This window comes from Monodelphis domestica, chromosome 8 (assembly GCF_027887165.1).
Source record: "Monodelphis domestica isolate mMonDom1 chromosome 8, mMonDom1.pri, whole genome shotgun sequence".
NCBI lineage: Eukaryota > Metazoa > Chordata > Mammalia > Didelphimorphia > Didelphidae > Monodelphis > Monodelphis domestica.
Genome location: NC_077234.1, coordinates 2,866,381 through 2,879,755, shown reverse-complemented (window position 1 = coordinate 2,879,755; position 13,375 = coordinate 2,866,381). Strand labels below are relative to the sequence as shown.

Here is a 13,375-nt window from a genome sequence, read left to right as displayed (position 1 = left end):
ATTTACTTATGAAATTCCTAAAATGAAACACTCACGTCAGAATGGAGTTTATTGTGGTTTAATCACAATGGGAGTAATAGAAGGGAGAGGGAGAGAAGGAGAAAGGAGAAAAGGGAAAGGGGTTATTCAACCTCTGACCAAGGCAGAGGGAGATTAGGCCCAAAGGGCCAGGTAGAAAAGAATCAGTCCTTGACTCACGTGACTGATCTGAAGGGAAGCTGTCTGCGGGCCTCCCCCTCCCTCCAGCTTCTAACATGAACTGGCGTCTAGCCCTGTCCACAGGAAGTGAGCGAATTCCAGAGGCTGCTTTCTCCCGTCACTTCCTGTGCCTCACAAGTGCCAATGGTGGCTCAAGCTTGGCTTAGGACAGCCCAGGTGGGCAGTTAGTTATTTCTGATTTGTCATTGACTAGAACATGCCCGTGTAGTGTGGGTGTGCACAATTTTGGGTGCTAGACCAAGCAAGATGGAGATTTTAAAATTCACACTCCTTAACTGCTTCCTTGTTTAGTTTTTAGTTGGGTTTATCTACTTCTGAGAGGGGAATGTTGAAGTTCCTCACTAGTACCATTTTACTGTTTCCTCTTGTAACATGTAAATTTTCCTTTAGTAATCTGGATATTATGCCATTTGGTGCATATATGTTTAATATTGATTTTGTTTCAGTGTCTGTGGTAGGTTTTTACCAAGATGTAATTTTCTTCCATATCTTTTGATTAGATCAGTTTTTACTTTTGCTTTTCCTGAGATTATGATTACTACCTCTGCTTTTTTTTTTCTTTTTTTTTTTACATTTTTATGAGGTATAGTAAATTCTGCTCTAACCTCTTTCTCTGTCTCCCTATTTTAAATATGTTTCTTGTTTTTGTCCACTCTGCTATACTTTTCTGTTCTATGGGCGAGTTCATCCCATTTATACTATTAGGATTACTAATTATGTGTTTCTATCTTATTTTCTGTTTCCTTTCCTCTCTCCTTTTAGCCTTTCCCTGTTCACTAATATTTTGGGTTTTTTTGTTGACCATTTTCTCCAATTCACTTTCCTTTTTGTCCATTTGCTCTTCCTTTATTCTTCTTACTCTCCTACTTTCTTATAGGGTAGGGTAGTTTTCTATAACTGAGTATGGATGTTATTCCCACATTGAGCTAGTTCAATTTAGAGTAAGGTTAAGTTATAGCCATCCCTGCCCCATCTTCTCCTCTCTTTTATTTACCTCTTATGCACCTTTTAATGAAGAGTAGTTTTCCTTCCATCTCTCTTTTTCTTTCTTCCCCACGTGCTTTTCTTTCTGTCACTCTTTTTTTGGGGAGGGGCAAATATAAGTCCATTTTATTTAGCTTTCTTCTAGGTATACCTTTTTTAATACTCTAATAGTTATAAAGTTCTTAAATATATTAGCTACTTTAGATAATTTGCATACTTTAAATACCTTACCTTTTTCAAGTATCATAGAGATTTGAATTATCACCTTCCCAGGAATGAATGTACTCAACTCAACCATATCAAAACTCAAGTTTTCACATTTCTTTTTTATGCTAGTGTGTTGAATTTGCTCATTAGATTTTCTTTTCAGCTCTTCCATTGGGCTCCTGGGCAGAGGGTCAAGAAGGGGCAGTTGAGAGGGGAAAAGAACAGCTCCACCTCCATCTCTCTCTGCCTTTCTAATAACTAACTCTGGTGGGTGACGGCAGGCGTGCCCACAGAAAGGTCTCTGCATGCCATCTGTGGCATGTGTGCCATAGATTTGCCATCATGATCTGAGATTGTTTGCCTTTTGGAATATTATATTTCATATCTTCCAGTCAGTTCTTTAATGTAGAAGCTCCTAGAACTTTTGTGATCTTGACTGTGACTCCCTAATACTTGAATTGTTTCCTTCTGGCATTTTGGAGTTGTTTTTCCTTGGCCTGGGAATTTTGGAATTTGGCTATAATACTCCTAATTTATTTTCGGGTCTTTTTTGAGAGGCGATTGGTGGATTCTCTCAATTTCTGTTTTTCCCTCTTCTTCAAGGAATATCAAGACACTATCCCCCTATGATTTCTTATAATGTAGTGTCCAGGCTCTTTTTTTTTGTCATAACTTTTGAGTGTTCTGATGATTCTTAGATTATCTCTCCTTGACTTATTTCCCAGGTTGGTTGTTTTTCCAGTGAGGTAGTTAGATTTTCTTTTCTTTTTAAAAATATTTTATTATGTCTCATGCTTTAATTAACTTCTATTTGTCCAATTCTAAGTTTTAGGGAGTTATTTTCTTCCTTGATTTCTTTTATCGTTCTCTATTTGGCCAATCCTACTCTTTATTTTTTCCTTTTTAATTTTATTATTATGCATAAAACAAAATTTTGTCATTATAAGAGCACACTCATACATAACCAACCCCCCGCCCCCAATAAAAGCATAAATACACAGATATGAAAGATAGTATGCTTTGATTCTCATCTATCTGACTCCAACAGTTTTTTTCTCTGGGGTGGATAACATTTCTTGTCATAAGTCTTTCAGGATTGTCCCAGATCATTGCATTGCTGAGAGTAGTCAAATTTTCTCAGTCAATTGTCATACAATATTGCTATTGTTGTGCACAAGTTATCTCTGTTCTGCTGATTTTGTTTAGCATCAGCTCCTGTAGATTTTTCCAGCTTGTTCAGAAATCATCCTGCTTGTCATTTCTTATAGCCAATCATATTCTTCAAGGAATTGTTTTTGTAAAAAAAAAATTTTTTTTTTGCCTCCATTTCCTTTTGGTCCCTTCTATTCCTTTGGAATTTTTTTTTCCATATACGTTATGCTCCCGCCTCCCCCTTCTGTTTGGCTTCTTCTAGTTTTTAGTCTGTTAATTTATTTTATCCTCATTGTTGTGTTTTTCTGACAATTCTCTTATTTTATTTGTTTTTTTAGCTTTTCAGGTTCTTCCAGGGGTTCTTTTGGGGTCTACCACCATCCTTTCATACTTTCCTTTGAGACTCCACATATTTCCTTTTTTCCATTGTTATCCTCTTCTGAGTTTGTTTTTTGGTTTTCTCTGCCACTACAATAACTTTCTTAGTGCAGGATTTCTTTTTGTCTTTTGTTCATTTTTCTAGCTGTTTTTTCCCCCCATTACCTTATCTATCTATTGGCATTCCCTGTTTCTAGGGTAGAGGCCACACTGCCCCAAGTTTGTCGGCTGCCTTGCTCTTTAGAAGTTTGCAGTTTGTTTGTCTAGCTCAATTCAACCCCCCATACTACTAATTTCCCCATTATTTTGTGACCTGTGTCCCCACTCTGTTTCCCTGCCCCTGCCAAGGTGCCTGATCTGGGCTGATCCCCTGTTCTGTGCTTTGACTCCTCATTGATTCACCTCTCTGCTTCCTTAGAGTCCCAGGGCTCTGCTGTGTGTGATTTTTTAGCTTTTTTTTCCTTCTCTACCTTTTCTATTGGGCAGGGTAACGAGCTAGGCTCCTTTCTGTTCTAGTTACAGCCTGTTGGGCTGCTCCATATTTTTCTGGTTCTCACAGACATTGTGCTGCCTGGGCCTCTCTTTTATTTTACCCTATTGAGACTGATTCATCTAGCTTTCTTTGGAGAGAGGAGTGGGAGGTGGGGGGAGAGGGACTGTCTAGGTACCTGAGCATTTTTTACTCTGCCATCTGTATTAAAAAAAGATAAAAGAGGGAAGTTTGTTCCCCAAGGGAGGTTTGGACTTTTGGTATGGAGAGGGGGAAAGAGAGGAGAACCCCCTTCTCAAAGCAGGGTTCAGAGGAGACAGCAGATATAACGAGTTGGTTCAGAGAGAGGAGAGGGAATTTGAAGATTTTCCTCCTTCTGCCTTCCCTCCTTAGCCAAAGCCACTCTCCCCGATTTGCTCTTGTCCCCCCTCCACTACTCGAGACCAAAGCATCTCCCCTTGATCTGTTCACTCACACTCAGCTTGAGGAACAGGTAATTTTTTTTTAAATCCCTTATCTTCCCTCTTGGAGTCAATACTGTATATTGGCTCCAAGGCAGAAGAGTAGTAAGGGCTAGGCAATGGGGGTCAAGTGACTTGCCCAGGGTCACACAGCTGGAAAGGTCTGAGGCCAGATTTGAACCCAGGACCTCCTGTCTCTAGGCCTGGCTCTCAATCCACTGAGCTACCGAGCTGCCCCCAGAACAGATAACTTTTAATGTCAACTCAGTCAGGTAATACAAAAGGAAATAATGGGCAGGGAAGAATGGGAAAAGGCGGTCCCTGTCTCTATCTAAACCCTTTCCCCTCCCTCCTCTAGTTTGGGGGGAAGTCATGCCTTGGCATCCTCAGGTTGACTCACCCCTGGGCAACAGGAGCTGAGGTAAAGTCTGCTCAGGTTTCTCTTCAGAAAGTCCCTTCAATTATGAAGTGTTGGGGGGAAGGATTTTCCAGTCACCAGAGAAAAGTCTTTTTCTCAACTTCTCTCTTCGGTTTCTCAAGACTGAGAGTCCCTCGCTGCTCTCTCAGGGCCCCCCCCCCCAATTCCACACCTGGGGGCCCTCCTCCATTGAGGTGATCAATTTCACAATTGCCTCAGCCTGGCACTTTTTCTCTAGTGCCAGCCTCTGTCACACATCTTAGCTTACAACCTAGATTAATCTTGTTGACCAAAAGACCTCATACTTTTCTCCATCTAGACATACTGATGTTAGCTTGATATATTGTCTTATTAATATAATACAATATAGCATGAACATTAGTCTGTTAGTGCTCTTAAATCTTTTGAAATTATTTCACACATATTTTGTTTTCACTTGTATGGATTAATGTATTTGCCTGGTAGAATGTAATTTTCTAGAGGCAGTAGCTGTCTCATTTTTGTCTTGTCCCTCACATCAGGCCTGTTAAATAGGGGCAAATAGGTGGGATTAAATGGAAAAGCAGGTGCCTCTGGCTGACTGAAATGTGTAGAGCCCAGGATGCTTTCTCTGTCATGCTCCTTCTGATTTATTGATTATAAAATGCACACTTGGTCTGATCAAGCAAAAATGCTCCCTTGAAGACTTTCTTCCAACAGTGATTTCATGGCATGGTCCAGAATGTAGAGATCCCACTATGTGACTCTTAGTTAACGAATATGTAAAGCAGGAAGATTTCTCACTGGAAGCCGAATGGAGTCTTGCTCCAAATCTTAAAATATGAGAATACTGCCTTGAAATGGGTCTGGTGCCCATATGCCGTTTGTGTCTATCTGGGGGATATCGATTCTGTGCTGTCGAACACCAGAGGGTCTGTATTCAGGTGTGCGCACCTCTCCTGCCCAACACTTGGGGTATAGCCAGACAAATCATCATGCCTTCTTGACTTCACTGGGGATAGATGGAGGACTTCTCTGGTTCCCATTGGTTCATTATGAATGGCAATTCAAAACATGGTTTTAACAAATGTATTTCCTCCTCCCCTGACATTGTCAGTGTTTCAAAGGCTTCTTTCTTTTTAACTTTGCAGAAATATCGATATCAAGATGAAGATACTCCCCCCCAGGAACCCAGCTCTCCAACCATCACCAATGAGGTGACAGGTCCTGAATTGGTTCACATCTCCGAGAAAAATCTTTCAGAGATAGAAAACGTCCATGGATTTGTTTCCCATTCTCATATTTCACCAGTGAAGGTAGAGTGTTGTAATGAATTTTTCTTTTCTCCACGCTTTTCAAATTTTGCACTAACAAACACTGCTTTTCGCCAATATTCACCAGAGCTGATAAGAGAGGGGGTAGACTTGGGTGCCAGGGTCTGTGAACTGCTGTTTTCAGACTTTTGCCAGAACCTCATGGGAATTTAGAAGATCTATTCAAAGAAGCTAATTTAGCTTCTGAAGCTTGTAAAACATCATTTATTTAGAAATAGATCTCCCTTCCATTAGTTATTCATGGCTGTTGTGTTTGATCTAGGACAGTTGATGTTGGTATTTTAAAATAATGACTCACTCACTGCCTTGTGCCACCTTCAGATTTCAGCTCATCTCAAAAAGATGGCTCTTTTAAATTTTTATTGGTGATTTCTTTTTCATACATCACCATTATGTCCCATGTATCCCTCCTTCAGAGACAGCCTCTATGACAAATGGTATTTTCTCTTTTGGAAAGAAAAAAAAGGCATAATTAACTTAGAGATTTGAGAAAGTTCAAAATCATGTGCCATGTGTAACACCTGTGGACCCCCTTCCTTCAGCAAATGGTGGGTTGAGATATGTTCTCATATCTTCTCATTCAAGCCTCCCTTGATCTTTGTAATTTTGTTTCATTTACTTTTGATTTTTTGATATAGTGTTCTTTCCACTTACATTGTGGCAGTCATGTCTATTATTTTCTTGGTTCTGCTTGCTTCACTCTGCTTCAGTTTATATTAGTCTTTCTATGCTTCTCTGTAGCAATCACATACATCATTTCTTGGAGTAATGTAATATTCCATTACATTCATGGACCACAGTTTGTTTGACCATTCCCTATTTGATAAGCATTTACTTTGTTATTGGATCTTCTCACAAAAGTCCTGCTATAAACATTTGAGAATATTTGGGAACTTTTTTCTTATTTCTTCAGTATAAACCTTATAATAGAGACTCTGGTTCAGAGGATTTGGATGCTTTAGTCACTTTATTTGCATAAATTCAGATTGCTTACCAAAATAGTTATACCACTTCATAGCTCTATCATCAAAAATGAGTGTGCTTATCTTCCCACACTTCCTTCAACATTGTTCATTTTTGGCAGTTTTCAGAGCATGGAGTGAAACCTCAGGTTTGTTATGATTTGCCTTTCTCTATTTTTAGTGATTTGGAGTATTTTTCTCATGTGACTCTAAATATTTTGCATTTCTTTTGAGAATTATTTGTTAATAATATCCTTTGATCTAGTTATCCATTTATCTATTGAGGAATGGCTGTTATTCTTATATATATTTATTAATTGTTTATCTGTATTGGTTACCAAATCCATATCAGAGAAATTGGATATAAAGATTTTTCCCCCTTTTGACCAATTCCCTTTTTATTACAGATGTACTTATTATTGGTGCATGTGCAAAAAATGTTCCGTTTCAAGTAATCAAAGTTATCGCTTTCATCTTTTGTATTTGCCTCTATCACATGTTTGGTCAAGAATATGTTTTTTACCCATGCCTGTGTTGAGTTACATTATCTGTTTCTCTTCTAAATTTTTTATGGTATGATTTTTAATATTAAAGTCACATGCCATCTAGAATGTATTGTGATTGTGGTATGATATTTTTAGTCTTAGCTTAACTTCTTTCAGATTACTTTTCAGTTTTCCCAGCAATTTTTTAACAAATTGGGAATTTTTCCCAGATAACATGTTTTCTACTTTATCAAACCCTGAATTGTAAAGTTCTATTGTTTCTGAATCTCCCTCATCCATTCTGTTCTGTTGATCTTTCTATTCTTTGACCAATATCAGACATTTTACATTTGATTAGTGTTGCATGAAAAATGTTAATGCATGGAGATATTGTTGTCATTTTTATTATATTGACATGGCTTATCCATGAGCACTGAATATTTCTCCACTTATTCCTCTAGCTCTTCAACTTGTTCTTTATTGCATTATGGAGGGCTTTGTAATCGACTCTATCCAAGTCTTTTGTGGGCTTTGGGAGATTGGTCTCCAGCTAGTTTATGCAGTTATTCATCATTTGTAATTGGGTTTCCCTTTCTCTTTCTCTTATTGCTTTTTGCATTTCATTGTTGTAATATAGAAATGCTGTTGATTTTTGAGAATTGATTTTTGTAGTCTATGGCTTTGCATTTCTACTCCAACATTTCTGTCTTTAGAAGTAGATAGCATTTTTCCCCCAGAAGTCTTCAGAATGGTCCTGAATCATTGTATTGCTGTTAGTAGCAAAGTCTATCACATTTCATCATTCCACAATATTACAGTTACTGTGTATAATGTCTCCTAGTTCTGATTATTTTACTCTGTATCAGTTCACATAGGTTTTTTCAGCTATTTCTGAAATCATCCCATTCTTCGTTCCTTATAACACCGTCATATACCACAATTTGTTCAGCCATTTCCCAGTTGAAGGGCATACCTTTAGTTTCTAATTCTTTGCCAGCACAAAAAGAGCAGCAGAAATATTTTTGTACCAACAGAGTCCGTCCCCGCCCCTCTTCCCCCCACTTTTTTTCATCTCTTTGGGTTACAGATCTTATTACTAGATGAAAAGAGAGGCATTCTTTTATAGCCCTTTAGGCATAATTCCAGTTGCCCTCTAGAATGGTTGGATCAATTCAAAACTCCACCAGTAATGCATTAGTGTCTAGATTGTGCTACATTCTCTCTAACATTTATCATTTTCCTTTACTGTCATTTTGACCAATCTGATAGATGTAAGGTGGTACCTCAGAGTTGCTTTTGTCTCATCAAGAGGAATTTAGAACATTTTTTCATAAGGTTATTTATAGCTTCATCTGAAAACTGCCTATTCATATCCTTATGTGTTCTGATCATTAAAAATTTTTTTCTTCAGGCTTTGTTGTGATTTCACCTTTCTCATTTGCTCTTTTATTGATCTGGTTGTCTTCCTTTTAAAATAAGATTAACTAAGAGTTTATCAACTTTATTAGTCTTTCAAAAAACTCGTTTTTAGTTTTATCATTTCTATCTTTTCTTGTTCACAATGTAATTAATCTCTTTTCATCCTAAATTTAAATATTTCTTCCTTTGTGCTTATTTTAGGTTTATTTGTGATTCTCTAATTTCTGTTTCTTTACAATTAATCTTATTTTTATTATAAATTTAATTACTTTTCCCCTCTCCCCCAAGAACATTTTCATTTATAAAATAGGACAAGAAAAGAGGATTATATATGAAATTGTAGATTTTTATAACATGAACACCCCTCTCCCCCCCAATTAAGCATGTTTCTTTCAAAGTTGTCTGGCTTGTCTTTATTTCCTTCTGAACTTCCTCTTCTGTATATTTTTTTCCCCTTCACTAAATGCTTTATTTTTTCTCTGTTATATGTAAAATTTTTTTGGCATTAATTTTCTAACATTTTGAGTTCCAAAATCTCTCCTTCCTTCCTCCCTCAATCAGTAATAATTTGATATTGGTTATATCTGTGCTACCATACAAAATATATTTCCTTATTCATCATGTTGGGGGAAGAGATTAATTTTTTAAAAAATACAAAGGAGATGAAGTGAAAAATAATATGATTCAATCTGCTTTCAGACTCCATTACTTGTTTCTCTGGAAGCAGATGACATTTTTCATCATGAATCCTTTGGGATTGTCTTGATTCGTTGTATTGCTAAGAATAATTTAAGTATTCACAATTTTTTTATCATAATGTTGCTGTTACTATATAGAATGTCCTCGGTTCTCTTAACTTCATTCTGCATCATTTCATGTAAATCTTTCATTTCTAATAGCACAATAGTTTTCCTTTACAAGCATATACCATGACTTGTTCAGCCATTCCCCAGTTGATGAGCATCCCCATAGTTTCTGATTCTTTGCCACTACAAAAAGAATTGCTATAAATATTTTTGTTCAGATTGGTCCCTTTCTCTTTTTGATCTCTTTCAAATACAGACCTAGTAGTGGTATTGCTGGATCAAAAGGTATGTACTATTTTATAGCCCTTTGGGCATAATTCCAAGTGCTCTCCAGTATGGTTACATTAATTCTACTAACAGTGCATTTGTGCCCCAATTTCCTCCCATCCCATCCAACATAGATCATTTCCATTTTTGCCTTATTAGTCGGTCTGCTGGGATGAAGTAGTATCTCAGAGCTATTTTAATTTACCTTTTTCTAATTAATAGTGATTTGGACATCTTTTTATATGATTATAGATAGCTTTGATTTCTTCAGAAAACTGCATTTAACCATTTATCAATTGGAGAATTCTTCATATTATTATAAATTTGACTCTTTTCTTAATATTTGAGAAATTGGGCCTTTGAAGAGGCACTTGCTGCAAAAAAATTTTTTTAACCATTTTTCTGTTTTCCTTCTAATCTTGATTGTATGGATTTTGTTTGTACAAAACCTTTTTTTTAAATGTATCAAAATTATCTATTAAATGTCTTCTAATGCCCTCTATTTCTTCATTGGTAATAAGTTTCTTCCCTATCCATAGATCTGACATATGAGATATTATATTCTCCCCTAATTATGGTAGCACCCTTTATGTTCTACTCATGTACCCATTTTGACCTCATTTTGGTATACAGTATGAGATGTTGGTGTATACCTAGGTTTTGCCATACTGTTTCCCAAGTTTCCTAGGAGTTTTTGTCAGTGATTTCTTGTCCAAAAATCTTTGGACTTACCAAATAGTAAACTTTTCCTTCCTTCCTTCCTTCCTTCCTTCCTTCCTTCCTTCCTTCCTTCCTTCCTTCCTGCCTTCCTGCCTTCCTGCCTTCCTGCCTTCCTGCCTTCCTGCCTTCCTGCCTTCCTGCCTTCCTGCCTTCCTGCCTTCCTGCCTTCCTGCCTTCCTGCCTTCCTGCCTTCCTGCCTTCCTGCCTTCCTGCCTTCCTGCCTTCTTCCTGCCTTCCTGCCTTCTTCCTGCCTTCCTGCCTTCCTGCCTTCCTTCCTGCCTGCCTGCCTGCCTGCCTGCCTGCCTGCCTGCCTGCCTGCCTTCCTGCCTGCCTCCCTGCCTGCCTCCCTGCTTCCCTGCCTCCCTGCCTCCCTGCCTCCCTGCTTCCCTGCCTCCCTGCCTCCCTACATGATTCATGTGTAGTCCTGTTCTCCACCCCCCCACCCCCCGAGCAATTCTACTGGGTTTTGTGTTGTTGATCAAGACCTATTTCAATATTATTAGGGTGATCACTTAGAGTCTGCATCCCCAATGACACATGTGATTGAGCAATTTTTTCTTCTATGTTTCTACTCCCACAGTTCTTTCTCTGGATGTGGATAACTTCTTTCTCATAAGTCCTTTGGATTGTCCTGGATTGTTGTTGCATTGCTGCTAGTAGAGAAGTCAGTTACATTCGATTGTGCCACAGTGTAACAGTCACTGTGTATAAGGTTCTTCTGGTTCTCACAGAGCAACATTTCTGATCTGCTGTAAAGGAAGGAGATGGGGCTTTTTGGATTGCCAGATTCCCTAACAGCCAACTTCTCACATGACACTCCATGCCATGCCCAAGTCATGGTAGTCTTCTGTATTTGAATACATGTAGGTGTTTAATCCTTAACAGCTAAACACTACACCTCCCATGCAGTTGTATTCAGTTGGGTCTCTGACTGATGCTCTCTTTTAAAGGGAGATTTGTAAAAATGTAAATAAATTAAAACAACAATATGTGTGTATTGCTATTTTAATCACATTCTGAGATCAAGTACTTTGAAAGCCTTAAAATGAAAATTATGTCTTCATTTACAAGTAATTATTGTTGTCTGAAAGAATTTCTTTGCATGTTTTTTTTCCCCTCCTCTCAGGTCAATGATTCTTTTCTATAGCATATCTTTAAAACTTAATTATATTTTGAGAAATCTATGTAATGGTTTTCAAAGCCAAATAAGAACAATTGGGAGCTTTTATTTGATTTGAATGACTTGTCTTACTTTATTAAATTGAAATAGGACTATGGGATTGATTCTGGCCTTACACAGCCTAACTATGTAACTTTGGAAAAGCCATTTTTTCTCTAGACCTCTATTTCCTCATCTTTAAAATGAAGGGATTATATTAAGTGGCTATGTAATGTCACTTAACCTTTCTAAACCTAGGGGTCCCATTAGATCCCCTTACATTTTAGTGGTATATGCTCTATAACTGACATAAGATACATAGTTAAGTAGGACTTTTATGAGATTCCATCTAAGAGTCCTTTTGGTTTTTAATCAACTTAGGCGTCCTGACCTATTTGAGTTCAATTCTATTTTGTAAGAAACAGTGTTAAATCAACAACATGGAAGTAGGTTCTGATCAAGGTCACATGTAATACCCAGTAGAATTGCGTGTCGGCCACAGGAAGGGCAGGGGGAGGGGAGGGAGGGATAGAATATGATTTTTGTAACCAAGGAATAATGTTTGAAACTGACCAAATAAAAATTAGAAAAAAAGAAACTGTTAAAACAAAATTTCTAGGGAATATGTGTACCCTCCCCGTCATAGCTGAAAGGGCAGATATTCATTGGAAGAACATGAAGAAATTACAGAAATTTTAAATTCTTTTTATGAAAGTAAAAGCTTGCTTTTTGAGTAGAGTTTGTATCTATTTGTTTTGAGATATTTGCTCTTCTGCTAAAGTGATGTTAAGTGTGGAGGAGGTTGAGGAACTAGGAGGGTCAGGTGTTGTTGTTAGGTCAGGATTGGGAGAGGTGGAGAGGGAACAGAAGATTGAATCATAATTGGAATGGCCAGTGTTTGACACTGTCCATCCTTGTAGATACTCTCCTCTTTAGGATGCTCTCTCCTAGTTCTAACCTGCGGTTCGACCACTCCTGTCTCCTTTGTCAGCTTTTCATCTAGGTGAACCTTCTAAGGTTCTAAGACCAAGCCTTAGGAGTCTCTCCTCACTCTTCCTTTCTACCCTTAGATTCCATTTTCATGTCTCTATCAGTGATTCTTAAGATCTCGTTGTCCAGGCCTAAGCCCTCCCTTGACCTCCTTTCTCACGTCTCCAGCTGCCAGTTGAACACCTTTCCCCACAGTCTCTTTGCTGTGACTTTTGAAGGTACCACCACCTTCCTTTTCGTACTGGTTTCCAATCTGGGTGTCATTCTTAAGTCCTCATTCCCTCTAATCCTCTCATATAAAATCTGTTGCCATGACCTATCAATTCTACCGTTACAGTATCTCTCCCATTTGTGCTGTCCTGTCTGCTCCCATAGCTACCACCCTGATACAGGCACTCATCATCTTCTTGGGTCTTTTTGAGCCATTTGGGTCTCTCAGCTCCACTCTGTCCTTCATTCAGTTCTCAAAGTGGTTTCTCCAAAACTTAGATTTGGCTCCCTCTTGCCTCCAGGATCAAATAGGAAACCTTCTGTTTGCTCCTTCTTCCCTTCCTGTTCATCATTCTTTTGCTTTCTCCTCTTCAGGGTGCTCTTGAATTCAGTGATTCTGTGCTCCTTTCTGTTCTTTGCCTATCTTCTGACTCTGTTGCTCATCACTGGCTATACCCCATTCCTGAAATACTGAAATCCTGAAAAATTCCTCCAGGATTCTCTGACTCTCTTCACGCCTCACCTAAAAGCCCACATTTCCTAGTTCCCTTTACTGTCATTGCCTTCGCCTTGTATGTCTTGTTTGTATTGTTTATCAATTGCCTCTGGCTCCCTGGGAATGGGGACTGTTCTTGTCTTCCTTCACGTGCCTGGCACTTGGGACGTGTGCCACCAGTGCTTGTTAACTGACTGTTCAGTAGGGGAAATTCAGAAGTTTTTCCAGGATCTGTGCTG

The 13,375-nt window shown here is 38.3% G+C and overlaps 1 protein-coding gene across 15 annotated transcripts in view; it reads left to right on the top strand.

Moving 5' to 3' along the window:
- The window catches only part of DLG1 (discs large MAGUK scaffold protein 1), a 244,764-nt gene that overhangs the window by 97,766 nt on the left and 133,623 nt on the right, over positions 1-13,375 (top strand). For all 15 annotated transcript variants that reach the window (XM_056808371.1, XM_056808368.1, XM_056808367.1 and 12 more), the window contains exon 4: positions 5,440-5,604. In XM_056808371.1, coding sequence (XP_056664349.1) covers positions 5,440-5,604 — 165 coding nt within the window. The remainder of the gene's footprint in view (positions 1-5,439; positions 5,605-13,375) is intronic.